This window comes from Salmo salar, chromosome ssa16, assembly GCF_905237065.1.
Source record: "Salmo salar chromosome ssa16, Ssal_v3.1, whole genome shotgun sequence".
Taxonomy (NCBI): domain Eukaryota; kingdom Metazoa; phylum Chordata; class Actinopteri; order Salmoniformes; family Salmonidae; genus Salmo; species Salmo salar.
The window spans coordinates 16,550,689-16,569,980 of NC_059457.1; the positions used below are offsets into that span (position 1 = coordinate 16,550,689).

General features: G+C 44.0%; 1 protein-coding gene across 3 annotated transcripts in view; it reads right to left on the minus strand.

Moving 5' to 3' along the window:
- Positions 1 to 2,621: 2,621 nt before the first annotated feature.
- Positions 2,622 to 19,292, minus strand: part of btbd11b (BTB (POZ) domain containing 11b) — a 142,482-nt gene continuing 125,811 nt past the window's right edge. For 2 of the 3 annotated variants that reach the window (XM_014148218.2, XM_014148220.2), the window contains exons 6-17: positions 18,051 to 18,140; positions 16,508 to 16,609; positions 15,441 to 15,534; positions 14,658 to 14,793; positions 14,157 to 14,389; positions 11,346 to 11,524; positions 9,063 to 9,168; positions 7,609 to 7,711; positions 6,513 to 6,594; positions 5,430 to 5,498; positions 5,020 to 5,133; positions 2,622 to 4,717 (exon numbers count right to left, since the gene is read on the minus strand). In XM_014148218.2, coding sequence (XP_014003693.2) covers positions 4,508 to 4,717; positions 5,020 to 5,133; positions 5,430 to 5,498; positions 6,513 to 6,594; positions 7,609 to 7,711; positions 9,063 to 9,168; positions 11,346 to 11,524; positions 14,157 to 14,389; positions 14,658 to 14,793; positions 15,441 to 15,534; positions 16,508 to 16,609; positions 18,051 to 18,140 — 1,518 coding nt within the window. In that variant the 3' untranslated portion in view covers positions 2,622 to 4,507. The remainder of the gene's footprint in view (positions 4,718 to 5,019; positions 5,134 to 5,429; positions 5,499 to 6,512; positions 6,595 to 7,608; positions 7,712 to 9,062; positions 9,169 to 11,345; positions 11,525 to 14,156; positions 14,390 to 14,657; positions 14,794 to 15,440; positions 15,535 to 16,507; positions 16,610 to 18,050; positions 18,141 to 19,292) is intronic. The other variant, XM_014148219.2, reaches the window with a different exon arrangement.

Below are 19,292 nucleotides of genomic sequence, written 5' to 3' on the forward strand. Positions count from 1 at the left end.
TCAGGCTGCCAGCGCATTCTGTGCCAGAGGCATACAGACTGTGAATGACAAAGAGGGGAGAGGAGAGGCGGAAAGGAGAGGAGGAGGGGAGAGAAAGAAGGGGAGAAGGGGCTCGCGCTAGGGGCAGAGATAGATAGGGCAGACCACCTTTCCCTTCTGTCCTTCCACCCATCTGCTCACACACTGAGAACATACAAACAAACTTTAGCTAATACACACAGTCAGGCCCAGATACTTGGTCAAACACACGGACACACACAAATTCCATACGGTATAGGGACAAACAGTCACATAACTGTAGACTGAATACACACACACACACACACACACACACACACACACACACACACACACACACACACACACACACACACACACATCCCATACAAAACACACACATAGCGAGAATAATCTCATTGTTTCAGTTAAATAACTCTGGGTTCTCCCCTCTAGAAGTTCCCCCTGCTCCTTGCCACTGCCTGACCAACAGTTGCTAGCTGCACTTCACAGTCCAGTAAATCAAATTGTCCGGCAGGGCTTTAGAAAAGAGGAGACAGAGAGGCATTTGGTTCATGTGATTTCATGCCGCATCTGCAACAGCTAATCTGATGGAAATTCATTCCAGTGTTTCATATCAGTTTCCCCATAATACTTTTCCCTGAATTACATCCTTTTGAATATAATTAGTCTGTTTTTAAAGTGTTTGTGTGCGTGTTTAAAGTGTGCGTGTGTGTGTGTGTGAGAGAGAGAGAGAGAGAGAGAGAGAGAGAGAGAGAGAGAGAGAGAGAGAGAGAGAGAGAGAGAGAGAGAGAGAGAGAGAGAGAGAGAGAGAGAGAGAGTGTTCCCGCAAGCAGGGATTCCATTCAGACTCTGAACAAAGCAGTATACTCTCAGTTTAAAATTGTTCCTGGACAGCCGTTTCCATGGATACTCTTCAACAGCTCCTCCACCCCTCCACCTTCCTCCGTCCCCTCTACACACACTGGACAATTCAACAAACGTAAGACACAGAATGGCTGCTCAGTCTCAGTAAAGCATAGGCCTTTAGTTCAACACAGTACCATTCTGTGTCTAAGGTTATAGCAGAGCACAGAGTTGTCGATCTATCATGTCTGAGTTTTGAAGAAGTTTGAAGCAGTGGAGGGTAGAATAGAATATCATGTAATAGAATCCTTAAATGCCCCATAGGTGAATTGGCATGGCAACATAAGTAGGCCTACATACATCTTGTGGGAGAGGACTAGTTCCTCTTAAAAACCTATCTATCCTGCAAATAGAAAAACACAAAAAGGAAACTAACCTGGGGTGTCCTTATAGTCCTGCCATGTTGTACACATGAGGAGTAATGGTTTTATTTTGATTCATTATGTTGTTTGGCAGGCCAGATACACTTGGCTGCTGCCACAGACAGACAGACAGACAGACAGACAGACAGAGAGACAGACAGACAGACAGACAGACAGACAGACAGACAGACAGACAGACAGACAGACAGACAGACAGACTGGCAGCCAGCATGGTGGCCTCGATTTGATAATAAATAACATCCAACTGCACAATGAATCTAAACAATCTGTCACATAAACAGCCAAGGGAGAAAACACTGTGGAGACGGAAAAGAGTAGAAATGGGAGTCCATTATGCAGCAGTTCATTGATGCTATAGCACTGTTCCGTAAAGTAGAACAACAGATTCTTGACTAGAGAAGAGAAGAGCGGAGGACAATGACACGCCTGTTTTCTCTGCACTGCTGTTACGATGGCAATGATTCTCTCTTCTCCCTATTAAACTCCATCTCTCTTCTTCGTCCGAGTGTCTCTCTCTTCTCTCTGACTGGCTGCCTCTCTCTCTCTCTCTCTCTTCTCTAATGCTGACTACTTATCTCTGACCACTTGTGTTCTCTCCCTCTAGACACAGAGTTACTTTGCTAATAATATCACAATCCTGTTTGTATACTGCCCTATCTACACTGTGCATTGTATGTGTTCCCAGCATTGAGTCCTGTCTATTGGGCTCCAGCAGTGCTCTGCAGACATTCTAGCCCAAAATCCAAACTGATATGCCCCCTTTCACGGAGTGAGACGACAGTGAAACGGATCATATCCCGTTAGAGACCAGGCTAAAGGCATTCACGTCTAATGATCACAGATGGGTTGAACAGTAGCACAAGACAACGTTGTCAGGATTGTATTCTAAGGCTACATCCCGACTTTCCAAAGTTCTCCCAAAGTGTGCACTTGCGCACTCACTGTCATGGATTTAAAACCCTTGGATTGGCATAAGCATTGGCTGGAGGCAGTTTCCACCACTTTTAAATCCATGACTGGAAGACTGCAAGTGCACACTGGGAGAAGGGTGGAGAATTGGGATGCAACCTAAAACTCATTCTCTGTATTACAGCTTGCTAAGTGTGTGGTTGTGCCACAGAACCAACTCCCTAGCTGGGATCGAAGACAACCATCCAAACCTTCCACCATGGGGGATCCAGCTAATGACAGAACACCAGAGGGCAAATCCACAGGTTCCAACAACAACGGGAAAACGTTTACTTAGGTTTGAAGGTTTCACAGCAGGAAAAATAGTTGAGATTGTTGTCGAGCCAAGAATTGTACCAGTCGAGAGAGGATTCATATAATTCTTTATATTAATCTTTATAGAGGAAACAGATATTAAGTCACACATTTACATGTGGTTTCACAATGTCTGGAAAACACAAAAGACGCTCCTCCGGTTTAAGATTTAAGACCGGTTTAAGACCCTGGTAATATTTTGAACCAGGCCCCTAACCATAAAATGTCTCACAGTACGTGTGCTGATCTAGGGCCTGCTTAAGCCTATCAGATCATAATGAATAAGACGAAAAAGACAGGAGGGCTTGATCCTAGATCAGCACTCCCACTCTGAGATACTTTTTGAATACAGGTCCAGGCCCTTTGTCGTTCTCCCCTGAAATGAAGACACCAGTACACTTCTACACATTTAGAGATGCATGCTGACAGTATCACTCCTCTACCCCTCCAACTCACTCCTACAGTCTCATGCCACTCTTAAACCAAACTGAACACAAACAAAACAGTCATTCTCGTGACATGCAACTTGAAACATACAGAACGATAACACATTGAAAAGAAGAGCATTTTTTTTTTACAGCAATATTCAATGGTGAGACGCATGAGAAGAAACATCTGTAGGATATATACATTAACTTACAGGAAGAGCCAAAGCTCTGTGTTTTATTCACAATATTTACACAGTTCTAACAGCGGATGAAGGAAGTAAATGTGTTCCTGCGTTCTCCAGCTTTCCCAAACGTAGCTTGAAGAATATACCAATACCTCTCTCCTTTGCATGACTCCCTTGAAACATATGAACACATGACAAACAGTATGTCCATATATCACCGTTACATTTAACAGACCTAGGTTCAAGTACTATTTGAAATCCTTTTAATACTTTTAAGTACTGGGCGATTGTCACGTCCTGACCAATATTTAGGTATTATTTCTATTATATTTGGTCAGGACGTGGCAGAGGTATATTTGTTTTGTATTATGGGGTTTTGTGTGTGGTGTAGTGGGGTGTATTAGTTTGGTATAGGTTCTAGGTTTGTTTTTCTATGTGTAGTTTTGGGTGCTGGACTCTCAATTGGAGGCAGGTGTTTCTAGTTGCCTCTGATTGGGAGTCCCATAAGTAGGTGTGTGTTTGTTTGGTTTTCGTGGGTAGTTGTTTTTGCACTGCGTGTTGTGTGCCTGCAAAACTGTTCCTGTTGTGTATATTGTTTTCCAGTGGATGCGTTACTCCTTTTTTGAATTAAAACATGAGCATCCATATTCCCGCTGCAGTTTGGTCTATTCAACACGGCTCTTTTTGTGACAGCGATTGAGCTTCCCTGTCGCAATGGAACCAATAGATTAGTCGCAAAAGTGCAAACCCCACCCATCTGACACTCCAGGTAGACTAGATTTCAAATAGTATTTGAACCCAGGTCTGCTCTTATGTTAAGTTTGGCTAGGTCCAGTCATAAATAGACTATAAAGCTATGTAGGATTGCAGAACAATGCTAAGAAAAGTACCAACAATGATTCTGTCCAGAATACAAGTGGACAATGGCAGGTCTGACTGCAGTCTGGAGACTAATGTCAAGGAGCGAAGCAATGTTGACTGGAGCTTTACAAATGATCCCAGACACACACACTCTTCTCACTGGGTCTCAGCGATATAGTCCCACTATTGCTTTGATCAATCAGCTTTACTACAGCTCTACGGAAATTTCTGAGGTTCCAGCGCTGTCCACTTTGCCTAACTGCACGGACCTAGGCTCAGTAGGCTGCAAGGGAATGGCAATGACGTGAGTCAGCACAGCAAGTGATTCAATAGCGTTACTGTCGAGTGTGGTTCAGTACAGGTATGTATTGTACTGGGGACAATGGTGACAGATAGACAGTTCCAGTCCCAGTAGCAGCTCAATCAATCAATCAATCAATCAACCAACCAATCAATCAACCAATCAGACGATGGAGCCCTTGGAGGAGGACAGGTGGATGGACTGGATGCGGATGCCCAGGGTCTTCTCCAGGTCCAGCAGTATGTTCATGGCGGGGCTGCCTGGTGGTGTGTCGTACAGCAGCGTTTTGAAGGGCTCCAGCTCGATCAGCACCACCATGTTCTTCAGGAAGTAGCCCTCGATGTAGGCAGCCAACTCTGGGGCGTCCAGGAACTGATAGAGCGAAAGGTTGGAGAACAGATGAGTGTTGCCTAGTTTGAGATGTATGCCAAACCTATTCATTTGTGTTCACACGCACACACATGCCTACAGTGCGTACTGCAGCAGCACAGACAAACACAGAGACACCTAGCAGGCAGGCAAGCACAGGCAAAGATGTTTACACATGATCACACATGCACACCTACGGCCTCACACCCACACATACATGGATAGACAGTAGACGTGCACACGCCGACCCCCAAACCCACCCATCCACATATGCATCCATTCTCAACTCAACTCGACCCCCTCACCTTGGTGTGGCTATAGATCTCCACACAGCTTTCTGTGTTGATGTTCTTAGAGCAGATGACCTCACAATGCCTCTGCAGCGCCTCCAGCTGGAAGAACTTGGCCGCTGACAGCAGCTGCACACACCAGAAAAGAGGAGTTATAGCCTGGTGGCATCTATTTGCGCTGCCTTAACTCCTGACCTATGGTCACAACGACACAGATCTGGGTCCAGGCTAGGTAAAGTATTACATGTTGTTGGACATAAATTGTATTACTGCTTCTCACAAACTGTGACAGATAGAATACTCATCTTCTCATATCAGGTATCTACATTGATGCATCCATATCAGTCTAGGTATCACTGCATCGTAGAGGTTATGACTCAGCATGACTGACAATGTCCAGAAGTGAGCTACTGTACCAGTCTTACCTCCATAATCTCTGTGTTTCTAATGTGCAGATGCTCCGTCCCACCGCAGTACAGGTATTGCATCACCAGCTGTAACAGTAGTGAGACCTGACGTTTACACAACGTTCATAAAACCTAGACTCAGTCCACCTGGAAATGGATTTGTCATGGGAAATCATGTGGGTTCTTTTTTGTTGTTGTATGAACAGTCCATTTTGAGAACGTATCACAACATTGTATGATCTATGCAGGGCCGTGCACAGACCTTTTAAGGGGCAGGTGCTCAAACAAACAAAAAAGGGCACCCAAAATAAAATCATTTCTGCACGACTCGGTCACAGACACAGCAATTATGACTTTGATTATTAAGTTACATAAAAGCAATAGATGGTCAAATCTTAATGGCTAATTAAATGACCTGTGTTGGGGAGTAGTGAACTATATGTAGTTCAACTAGTAATTGAACTACATTTGACAGTAGCTTGGTGGTAGTTCATCTAAATTCAAATCAAGCTAGTGTTTTCAGGAGATAATTGCTGTAGTGGTGTAGCTAACTACATGAACTAAACAAGAGAATATGGGTAAAGTAGTCATTCTCACTTGAAACATAGTTGTTGTGTTTAATAGGCTAAATGGACACATTCTGTTAACATCTGACCCAAAAATGATCTGTTCATGCAATTTGTAGTCTACGACATTTCAGATTTACATATAAACATTTAAGTAGTTTGGATGTAGTGAACTACTTTTCAAAGTAACTTTAGTTAAGTCAACGATATGTTTCTTAAGGGTAGCTGTAGGGTAGCCTAACTTCTTCCAGTGTGAAGTAACTGGTAGCTTGGTAAACTATATTTTCAGAGAAACTTCCCCAACACATATTACACATATTTAACAACGACTTGCGGGCAGCGGGTTCAGAGCAACAATAAAAGGGCCCATTACAAACAGGAAGGGGAAAGGGAAAGGGGCATGTGGTCTGCACAGGTAGAGTGGATCTGTTGACGTGTCTGGGTCGTTTCTGGATCTATGTATAGATATAATAAGATTGTAAGGGGAAAACAGATGTCTAAGTAAACAGAACGCTCGTTTTCCCTTTGAACATACCAGGAATATGTTGTATTTGACGTGGCTGATTTCAATACATGTGTTTTCAGCAGCTGGTCTGTTCGCCAGAAGAGACTTAAACCTTGAGGAGAGGAGAGAGAAAGACAGAGATAAATACAAAACCAGATAGAGAAAATGAGGAATTAGAAACCTTATCTTGGTTGATAATACCGTAATAAACCTTGATTCACAATCGTTTCAATCATGGTCTTTACACTTCACCAATGAAAACTGTAATCGCCGTTGTGATCAAGTCATACACTGTATTCTATGGTACAGAGTAAAACGTAATCACTGAAAGAAACCGGTGTATTTTACGGTATAGATAAGGTAATGGTTCCCATCCATTTAAATATGATCCAGGTTTTTACAAGGCCCTTGACGGATACCACCAGATCTCCAGAACACGTCAACAGAGCATTGTCAAGGACATCAACCATCTTGTGACAAGCCCTCACTCACTGTATGACCTATCGGGTCAATCATCCTTAATGACATGTGACAGGATCTGAAGTGAGAGTATTCTTAGGGTCCCAAAGGCCAGAGAAAATGACATTATGGATCAACGCACTGACAATATAGACACAGTCTCGACACATATCCGCAGTCAGTCATATTTTTCATCATTGTGTAGCCAATGTGCAATCGCTGTGTGTGTGTGTGTGTGTGTGTGTGTGTCAATGGTGTAAGCAGAGTACAGATGGCGCAAGTATCCAGATCTATATGGTGAAACACAAGCACATTTGAAATATAGGGATCAAATGACCTCGTATTAATGGTTTTGAGTTATGTATGGGTAGTTGGGGACAGGAGATTTTAGTGACCTGATCAGGAAAAGCTCTCACTTTCCCTCAGATAGATTGGGGGGGAATTTATACCATTTCACTTACACCTATCCAATCATTTCAGATCTAGGGGCAAGGGGAAATGTAGGAACATGCCCAGATGCAGTTTATTAAGCCTATCCAAGATTAGAAATCATGAAAGTGTGTTTTAGTCCAGGACTAGGTTAATCTGTGTCCGGAAAACTTGCCCTGTGTGTCTGTGTCTGTGTCTGTGTGTGTGAGAGAGAGAGAGTGCAGTACAGTGTTCTGACCTGCCGGAGGCGGTGAAGAGCAGGACTTTGTGGGCGTAGAAGGGCTTCCCCTCCACCAGGAAGGTCACATCTGACATATCCTTGTTGTTCAGGAAGTGAGGGTCTGGAAGGCACACAGATTCATCATGTATTCCAAGTCACTTCTGAATACCCAGTTTATTACTATCTTTAGCCACCAGATGGCACATGTCTCTATGTTCATGTGAATCTGTGCAGTGTGATACACTATATATACAAAAGTATGTGGACTCCCCTTCAAATTTGTGGATTTGGCTATTTCAGCCACACCCGTTGCTGACAGGAGTATAAAATTGAGCACACAGCCATGCAATCTCTATAGAAAAATATTGGCAGTAGAATGGCCTTACTGAAGAGCTCAGTGACTTTCAACGTGGTACCCTTTCCAACAAGTCAGTTCGTCAAATTTCTGCCCTGCTAGAGCTGCCCCGGTCAACTGTAAGTGCTGTCATTGTGAAGTGGAAACGTCTAGGAGCAACAACGGCTCAGCCGCGAAGTGGTAGGACATACAAGTTCACAGACAGGACCGCCGAGTGCTGAAGCGCATAGCATGTAAATATTGTCTGTCCTCGGTTACAACACTCACTACCGAGTTCCAAACTGCCTCTGGAAGCAATGTCAGCACAAGAACTGTTCATCGGGAGCTTCATGAAATGTGTTTCCATGGCCAAGCAGCCTAAGATCACCATGCTCTATGCCAAGTGTCGCCTGGAGTGGTGTAAAGCTCACCGCCATTGGACTCTGGAGCAGTGGAAACATCTTCTCTGGAGGGATGAATCACGCTTCACCATCTGGACAATTTCGGGTTTGGCGGATGCCAGGAGAACGCTACCTGCCCGAATGCATAGTGCCAACTGTAAAATTTGGTGGAGGAGGAATAATAGTCTTGGGCTGTTTTCATGGTTCGGGCTTGGCCCCTTAGTTCCAGTGAAGGGAAATCTTAACGCTACAGCATACAATGAATGACATTCTAGACGATTCTGTGCTCCCAATTTTGTGGCTACATGTTGGGGAAGGCCCTTTCCTTTTTTAGCATGACAATGCCCCCGTGCACAAAGCGAGGTCCATACAGAAATAGTTGTTGAGATCGGTGAGAGCACAGAGCCCTGACCTCAACACCATCGAACACCTTTGGGATGAATTGGAACGTCAACTGCGAGGCCTAATCGCACAACATCAGTGCCCGACCTCACTAATGCTCTTGTGGCTGAATGGAAGCAAATCCCCGCAGCAATGTTCCAACATCTAGTGGAAAGCCTTCCCAGAAGAGCGGAGGATGTTATAGCAGTGAAGGGGGTACCAACTCCATATTAATACCCAGGATTTTGGAATGAGATGTTCGACGAGCAGGTGTCCACATACTATTGGTCATGTAGTGTATATGTAGAAGTCTAGCTATTGCTGCAAAGTGTCAAAATCCTAATTCTAGTGCTCACCCAGGCGTGAGGTCTGTTTCCTCTTGATCTCTGTGAGTTTGGGGATGGGGTACGGCCCGTAGCACTGGGTGAAGATCACTGACAGCTGCTGGCTGATTACCTCGTTCTGGAACATAACAGACAGGAGGGGTTAGACATCAGACTGGTTTTACACACTCCATACCCAGGCTCTCCCAACACCCGCAATCCATTAGCAGGTCAGAGGTCAGCGTTTATGCGAGAATTTAGTTCTGGGTTCCGATGTTACTCCATACCCATCATTTAAAAGGCATATTCATGTAGAGATATCCACTACCACATTCACTAACAAATCTTCCAATATCACAAGTCACAAAGGCGGCTAACTGATCAAGCACAGTAGCTCACAGTCAAGCATTAGTAAAGGCCACTTGCAGACATCAGGTGACCCACCCTTTATTCCCACCCTTTATCTGTGGATGGGGTGAGTATCACACTGATGTACAGTAGCTATAATGCTGTTGTCTGTGCTGTATATCCACGCGACGATGACAAACGTAATGTGTCGGGCTTGGGTGTGAGACGTCTCCAGGGACAGAACGGGCTTCTCCTGTCGGAGGGTGTGTCTGAGTCACTGCGTGTGGTACTAGAGCCTATGGGAGAGAAGGTAGAGGGGTAGTAGCATGCACACACCCGTCTCGCACACTCGCATGCACTCACGCACGCGCGCATACACAACGGACCGGTGCGCTTTATAGAACAATTCCCCTGTGTATTCAACAAATCTGCCTCCCTGCACCACGTTAGCATGACGCCTCCAACATCAATTACCAGCCACTTCACTCCACAAGGAGGTTCATGTGTTTTTTTTTTACTTTCCAGGCAGAGGCTGAGCTCGCGTTGTTGTACAAACAAAAGCTATTAAAATGTGTCACACGGATACCTGATGTATACTCTCCTGAGAGACACAGTAGAACTACTGAAACATAACACAGGCAAATTCTCATATCACATCGTGAACAGAAAAACAAATGTACAAATGTTCTCTGTGTCACTCCCTCTCTGTTGTGTGTCAGCCTTCCCTTGTGTGTGTTAAACAAGGAGAACAAGGAGGTGTGAATAGACTGGCACACACTCAGTCTGGCTAGAGGAAGATGAATGTGTTCTACCTTGAAGTCACACATCATTAGCAGGGATATGACAGGACAAACAGTGACGGGGTCCCTGGGGTCTCAGAGAGATGGGGTCACTGCCTCCGCCATAGATCAACCCTGACAGGGACAAGGGCGGCTGCTGGAATGGGACAGGAGAGGGCAATGTGTGTCCATGTGTGTGTTTGTGTGTGTGAGAGAGAGAGAGAGAGAGAGAGAGAGAGAGCGAGAGAGAGAGAGTGTGCATACGTGTGTGTGTGCGCTTGTGTGTGTGTGTATGTGTGTGTTTGTGTGTGAATGCCCATGTGCATGTGTGTGTTCATCTGATCTCTCTCTCAGCAATAATGCACACACCCTACTACATGACAGGCCAAAAGTTAGACTGGAAATGAAAGGCATTCTATTGTGAGACTCAAAATAGGAGATTCTAGTTCTAATATATTACTGAGATATTCTGTTGGATCTAATGCTGCAGTGAATCTTGAGTGGATAAAGAGAGAAGGTGGGTTTTTCAAGAATGGGTACGTAAGTTAGAAACGGAGGGCATAAATCATAAATCAAGGCACTAATTGAAATAGATTGGGCCTCTGGGTGATTCTGTCAGTCACTGTGAAGCTGCGGGCTGTATTATATAATCACAGGAAGACAAATAGGTTGAGTTCCAAATGGAACCCTATTCCGTATTTAGTGCACCACGTTTGACCAGGGCCCATAGGAGGAAATTAGAACAACTATAGGTTATCTCTTCAGGGTCTGGCTGTGAGGCAAAGAGAAGACATTATTATCTTCACTGTCAGGAGAGAAAAGGAAACAAAGAGGGGCACATGGAGATGGAGACAGGGGACAGAGGGCGATTGTGTGTTGGGATCTGATGGCAACCTTCACATTGTGAATTGCCCTTCGAAATTCCTCTAATGTGTGTATTTTTGGTATGATCTTCCTGCAAAACGAATTTCCCTACGCAACAAATATGGTTGAAAGTTGACAGAAAGTGGAATGTGGATAGGGAGAAAAGCAGAAGGCAGACAGCGACATATGCGCTCGACTCAGAGTAAGAGTGCTGATCTAGAATCAGTTCTGCCTTTCAGATCATAATGAATAAGAGGTGGGATCTGATCCCAGATCAGCAATCGTCTGAGACACTTCTTGAATAGAGGCCTTGATATCCAGTCACCTTGCTGGCTCGTAGGATCTGAAACAAGAGTGGCAGGCCGTGGGTGATGAGCTCCTGTGTATACTCCTCCTCCTCGATACAGCTGAACTCCTTGAGCAGGCCCTGGATCAGTGGTCTCCGGTGCTGCAGGAAACACATCCGCAGAGACTCCAGCCAGGTGTGCAGCGTCCAGGGGACTCCTGAGACACACCAAGAGGCATTATGTATAAAAAAAGGTTCCAAATGGGTTCTTCGGCTGTCCCCATAGGAGAACCCTTTTTCGGTTCCAGGTAGAACCCATTTGAGGAAAGGGTTCTACAGAACTCATTTGTAGAAAGGATTCTACATGGAAGGCAAAAGGGTTCTACCTGCAACCAAAAACAGTTCTTCAAATGGTTCTATGGGGACAGCCAAAGAACCCCGTAGCCCTTTCCTGCAGTCAATGACCAAAAGCGCCATCTTTAGCCTCATGGGTGGAATGTTTAATAATTCAATAATAACGTTTTTTTTATTTTAATGGACGAATATCCGGTGTTTCTATGTGAAACAGTTTTGTTCTATTTCTGTCTTCTGTGAATTACAGTACCAAACAAAAGTGCTCATTCAAGGGTTTTTCTTAATTTTTTTGTATTTTCTACATTGTAGAATAATAGTGAAGACATCAAAACTAGGAAATAACACATATGGAATCATGTAGTAACCAAAAAAGTGTTAAATAAATCAAAATATATTTTAATATTTTCAGATTCTTTAAAGTAGCCACCCTTTGCCTTGATGACAGCTTTGCACATTCTTGGCATTCTCTCAAACAGTTTCACCTGGAATGCTGTTCCAACAGTCTTGAAGGAGTTCCCACATATGCTAAGCACTTGTTGGCTGCTTTTCCTTCACTCTGCAGTCCAACTCATCCCAAACCATCTTGATTGGGTTGAGGTCAGGTGATTGTGGAGGCCAGGTCATCTGATGCAGCACTCCATCAATCTCCTTCTTGGTCAAATAGCCCTTACACAGCTTGGAGGTGTGTTAGGTCATTGTCCTGTTGAAAAACAAATGATAGTCCGACTAAGCCCAAGTCAGATGGGATGGCATATCGCTGCAGAATGCTGTGGTAGCCATGCTGGTTAAGTGTGCCTTGAATTCTAAATAAATCACAGACAGAGTCACCAGCAAAGCACCCCCACACCATCACACCTCCTCCTCCATGCTTTACAGTGAGAACCACACATGCGGAGATCATCCATTCACCTACTCTGCGTCTCACAAAGACACAGCTGTTGGAACCAAAAATCTCAAATTTGGACTCATCAGACCAAAGGACAGATTTACACCGGTCTAATGTCCATTGCTCGTGTTTCTTAGCCCAAGCAAATCTCTTCTTCTTATTGGTGTCCTTCAGTAGTGGTTTCTTTGCAACAATTCGACCATGAAGGCCTGATTCACACAAGTCTCCTCTGAACAGTTGATGTTGAGATGTGTCTGTTACTTGAACTCTGTGAAGCATTTATTTGGGCTGCAATCTGAGGTGCAGTTAACTCTAATGAACGTATCCTCTGCAACAGAGGTAACTCTGGGTCTTCCTTTCCTGTGCCGGTCCTCAAGAGAGGCAGTTTCATCATAGCGCTTGATGGTTTTTGCGACTGCACTTGAAGAAACTTTAAAAGTTCTTGAAATTTTCTGGATTGACTGACCTTCATGTCTTAAAGTAATGATGGACTGTCGTTTCTCTTTGCTTATTTGAGCTGTTCTTGACATAATATGGACTTGGTCTTTTACCAAATAGGGCTATCTTCTGTATACCACCCATACCTTGTCACAACACAACTGATTGGGTCAAACGCATGAAGTAAAGAAATTCCACAAATTAACTTATTTGCACACCAGTGAATTGAAATGCATTCCAGGTGACTAACTCATGATGCTGGCTTAGAGAATGCCAAGAGTGTGCAAATCTGTCATCAAGGCAAAGGGTGGCTAGAGAATCTCAATTATATTTTGATTTGTTTAACACCTTTTTGGTTACTACATGATTCCATATGTGTTATTTCATAGTTTGATGTCTTCACTATTATTCTACAATGTAGAAAATAGTACAAATTAAGAAAAACCCTTCAATGAGTAGGTGTCCAAACTTTTGACTGGTACTGTATCTTGTCAATAAACTACAAGATCTTTGCTTAACATTATAGGCTTTAAGTGGCTGAAGTGTGAGTGATTGAAGTGAGAACACACTAACAGAGCTCAGTGCAACTAGGAGACAAAAGGGAAACACAAGGTTGTTACACAAACAGCCAGGCCTTCATTCCAGTGGGAAAACGACAACAACACAGGCAGAAAATCTATAGCTAACCTCATGTGACTGGGTTGCAATGACCCCAGCTATATAGATCTCTTAGATTTCAATGTATAGGGTGAGAATGTATATCTAGTATACTGACAAAGGCTGCACGTATCTATACTGTAATTACTGTGAAGGCCTACAGAATGTATATGTTGTTTACAAATATGCAGTTGATTTGAAACTAAGTGAAAAGTCAAACATCTGTAGATCATTTCCTGTTGCAAGGTCACAGACATGCAGTTGACAACTTGACATGTTACTGATCTGGTCTATTGATTGTTTATTGAGCCTCTATACCAGAGTAGGCTGGTGAGGGGAGGATGGCTCATAATTATGGTATTAATGGAGGGAATGGAATGGAAACCATTTGTTTGATACCATTCGGTCCGTTCCAGCCACTAGCCTATCCTCCGACTTAAAGTGCCACCAGCCACCACTGATCTATACCATATAGATGGACTATCCAAATAAAGTGTTACCAAGTATGCACTCACCCAGGCTGCGTATGTCGATGGTGATATCCACGTGTCCGTGTTCAGAGCTGTGGTACATGGCCTCTCTCAGGGCCTTGAGCTTGGCCTTGCCTGTCCGGACCAGGTCCAGCTGGGAGGGGCTCCTCTCCTCCAGGCCCCTCTCCTCCTCTGTCCCCTCAGCCAGGATCTCCTCCAGGGACAGCACGTCCCCCTTCCCCTTCTCTGTCTGGGACAGCAGCTTACGGAACACGTTCCTGTACGTGGAGGATAGCAGACAGAAATATTTGTTAGTAGTGATAGTTATCATAATGTAGTGATAATGCAAGGTATGATGATGTCAACACAAGATGATGCAATGTGAGTGTGTGGGGGGAGGGGGGTGTCTGGTGTGTGTGTGTGTGCGTGCACACATGCGAAAGAAAGGCAGAGAGACAGAGGCGCAGAAAGAGAGAGAGCAGAGAGAGAAAGATGTGTTTTCTCAGTAAAGTGTTCATACTATGGATCATACTATGGAAGTGTTACCTGTGTCCATGTGCTGCTGCTAGACTGTATGAGTTCAAGTCTCCCTGAGGGGCTGTAGAGATGCCATTACGGTACATAGTTCCCACCATGGGGTCTGCTCCCCGCTCCAACAGCAGACTGACCAGCTCAAAGTTACCTAGGGGGAATAGAATGTTGCAGGTCAAGTTCCGGGTCAAGTTGAGCTGAGAATGTGTGTATGAGGGATGTGTGTATGAGGAATGTGTGTATGAGAATGTGTGTCAATCCATGCTTGTGTACATGAGGCCGTAGGTGTGTGTTTGTGTGAACATTTTCGCTAGTGTGCCTACAGATGTCAAATCTTAATTTGATCACCTTTCTGTTGCTGAGAAGTGTATTCAAGGTTAAAAAGGATTCAAAATGTTGTAATTTCCACTTACAAATATCACAATTGACTTTCCCTAATGAAAAATGTATCAACCCATACAAAAAATGTCCATTAACTCGAATCCACATAATAATTCACATTTCCTGTTGCTGCAGGATTATTTTCCAAACGGACTCAAATGAAGATCCTACATCTGTATGCCTGCAAGGTGTCTGTGTGTGTGTGCGCATGAGTACGCTAGATCTCCCAGAAACAGTGCTGAATTATTTCCCCAATTTAGGGCCCTGAGATTTCTCTAGGCAGGTGGTCAGTCCAAACTCCAGGACCTATTCATAACATCTTGTGGTTATTATCAGCAGTGCCATCATGATGTTGGCCACATTGGCTGTGCAAGGTCGTCTGCAGGCTGTCAGAGGCATGCTGTTCCAGTAGTGTACCTGCAGCGGAGGCCAGCTGTAGCGGGGTCTCTGTGTAGTTCTCCATGCCGTCCTGTAGGGAGCCCTCTGCGTTGGCCCGAGCATCCAGTAGCAGCTGTGGAGGGCAGTGGGTGAGGCAGGGTTAAGGCAGGGGGGAGAAACGGGGAGTCAGACTTATCCTCACTCTCTGAAGGGTTGGTATGAGCATCAGTGGCCCATCACCAAGATAGACTCAGACAGCACAACCTGAACCACATACTGGATAGTACAATTTTACAGCCTGGCAGAACAGATGGCTTGGGAAATGGAGTGTGAAATTATGAAACTGAAAAGCCCCCAACCAAATCTGACTGAACATTACAGGTGCTTAGGGAAGGTTCTACCCCAAAGAGCCTGAACACTAAATCTGCATTTATTCAACCACAAATCCTGTTTTTCTTCTTTCCGCCCATGTGATTTCCATGTACTTCCAAAACCCCTCGATGAGGCTGTGGAAAAAGTCCTGCTACACCTTTTCATTGAACAAGTAGAGCTAATTAGTTTTATCAGTTCAGTGGAAAGATCGTTGCGATGTTGGTCCATTGTGTTTAATAACCATTAGCAATGTGGACAAACAGATTGTCCTGTTTCCATTAAGTTAATGCACTGTGTGCCACGTGCACTTCACCAGGAGGAAGTAGAGAATCACACAATCGTTCAAACTAGTACATTTCATTTCAACCAGTTTCCATTGGGTTTTCAAGCTCAGGTCACTCAGCATTCAATGACATTCAATAGACATTACATACATGGATTAGGAGAAAACACATTTTAGCTGTTATTATCACCATTTATGTCATGATAATAATAACCATGACACCAAGATTGGGGTCAATTCCATTTAAATTTAGTCAATTCAGGAAGTAAACCAAACCTCTAATTCAAATTTTTCTCAATGCTTTTCAATTAAGATTTTTTTTAAACATTTTATTGGTGAATTGTCTAAATTGAAATGGAATTCACCCCCACCCTGCATGACACTATATGATGCACAATGAGAGGTGGACAGACAGAAAACACAATGAGGTGAGAAAGGATGACATCACTACCTGCACAACAGGGACATGTCCGTGTAACACGGCGAAAGTGAGAGGTGTCCCCTGGCGCGTTTCGGGGTAGACTGAGGGGTGCTTGTGCACTGTGTTTGGCACCTGGGAAGTCATCAGGGAGGTTCAGGGGAGAGAGATATAAAGCCATTAAAATTCTAGTCTATGCAGCAAAGACAAGCAGCTAAAGGAGGGAGTCTAAAGGAAGGAGAGCTGGGTCGTATTCATTAGGCACCAAACGGGGGGAGGGGAGGGGGGTGATTGAAACAGGGAGGGTCTACTTGGACTTACAGACAATAAAAAAAGCTAATTTCTGTTTTCTGTTCACTTTTAAAACTTTTTCCGTTGCATGCCCTAATGATTACGACCCTGAGGTAATTAGCTAGTTAGCCTGCGGCAAAAGCCGACATCCTGCATATTTTGTTGCTAAACCAACTCAGTCGATTCTGTCTAGTTCTGCTTAACAGTGTAGTACTCAATGATACTTTCCACTTTTCAATGTTTTCCAGCCTTGGTCTGTCTGTCTGGAGTCCAAGGCTGACCTAAGTTGACCTAACCTCAGTAACTAGACCACATTTCCTCTCAGGCAGACAGTCAATCAGGGGTTGAGACAACAACTGGGAGCACATGAATGTGAGGCTGTGAGCAGAGACCCGTGAACGAAGCACACACAATTCCCTCGAGCAACTCTCAGAGTCTCTGAAGCGGACACTCATTTTGAGCTTTTCTCTAATTGACTTTTCTCAAATTTGCTTTGCTTTAATTTACTTTTCCTGACCTTAATTACTCTGAGGATACACAGAGGCAGAAGTAACACATGTTTATTCTATTTGACCTGGTGTGTGCGGTTCTTCAGAAATACCGGAAGCAACAAACAGTGTCCCGTGCTCCATTTAACTTTATTTAGATGAATCATTATGACCTCATTGTGATGATAACGAGCGTTCAAAATAACCAATGATATAAACCATCCTCAGCCTACTGGAGTGTTGTGTTGAGTGCTTTGTTCTGGGGTTACCACTATCATGGCCGACATGAATTCTGACGTGATGGCTGGTGGGTTACACAGTCATGAGGTGACTCAACAAGACTAGGACTAACAGGCATAGGCCACCATTACATGTAACTAGGCTACAACCAAAGATCCCCCAAAGCTTACCATGAGAAATGCCTCAAAAATATTAGTATAGTATTTAATGTTCTCTTATCATTCTTTGTACCAAAGGAATAGCTAAAAGGTGAACTTACAGTTATGTCTGTAATTCAACTGTAAACAGTGTGTCATTAAATTGTGTACAGTAAACAGCATGGCGGCCCGTGCCTCATGATTATGACCACTATATATACAGCATGGCAACAGGAGAGGAGTGGGGACAGATGAGGGACAGCACAATCTGGGTTTTCTCCTGTCTCACAACACATAAATTAGGATGATCACGCCAAACGAGACAATGACCATAGGAGTTTGCAAGACAACACAAACAGATCTGGGAACAGGCTACATACAAATCATTCTACATAACATGGTGTTGTCATCATCACTAACCTCACTGTTGATGTCTGCTCCAGCGTCCAACAGCATCTGGACCATGGCCTCGTCCCCTCTCACACAGGCGTACATCAGAGGGGTCATTCCCTGATGTACATCAGAGGGGTCAGAAGATACATTGGTCACATTACAGTTAGGGTTTTGTTTGACAGATAGTCCAGATGTTCAGGGTTATGTGAGTTGAATAAAGCAGATATGAAGCAAATGTCAAGGACATCATTTTTGTATGACAGTGAATGGCTGCTTTACACTGTGAGTTTGACCATCTGGATTTGAATACGTACAGTATCTCCTGTGCCCCACAATACCGTGTTAGCTCGCGGAGCTAAAGCCTAGGCATTACCTCGGTGAGCGAACACAATTCTTCAGGTCTTAGACAAGGTTACTACTCATCATGCGAGCGTGGTTCACCAAACTACCGCAGTTACATGAACACAAGTCAAAGCCATCAACACATGGCAACAATCCTCAGCTTGACCTGTATCTGACTTCTTGGATATGCTTACAGCACACTTGGACTCCATGTTTGAAATTTCCCCCTCCAGCCACTTTGATTAACTACAGTAGCGTGTGGCGTCGATCATGGAAAACTCAGAGGAGTAATGTTCTGCAGCTCCCTAAGACACTGGGAACAGTGTGTTTCCACTGGGCTCCTCAGTCAGTCTAAACATCAAAGACGGGAGGCAGTCTGGAGGGAATGAGTTGCGTTCCTCAGCTCAGAACAGCCTCAAACTAAAAACTGAAAAATGAATGTTGCTGGTTCACTAGATGTGTGTGTGTGCGTGTGTGTGTGTGTGTGTGTGTGTGTGTGTGTGTGTGTGTGTGTGTGTGTGTGTGTGTGTGTGTGTGTATATACACGTTTGACTAAACTTGTGAGTACCAGAAGTCCTCACAAGAATAGTAAACCAACTAAAATTCAGAGAAGTGATGACATTTTTCACGTCCTCGCTCGTATAAAAAAGCTATTTTAGTCTTAGGAGTTGTGTTTAGGGTTAGAGGTAGAATTCTGGTTAGGGTTAGAATTCTGGTTGGGGTTGGAATTAGTTGTCTCATTTGCAATGGTGCCCTGAGGACAAAAATTACATCAACACAACAACAAAAAGAAAAAAAACTATAGACAGATATACAGTTGAAGTCGGAAGTTGACATACACCTCAGCCAAATACATTTAAACTTAGTTTTTCACAATTCCTGACACTTAATCCTAGTAAAAATTCCCTGTCTTAGGTCAGTTAGGAT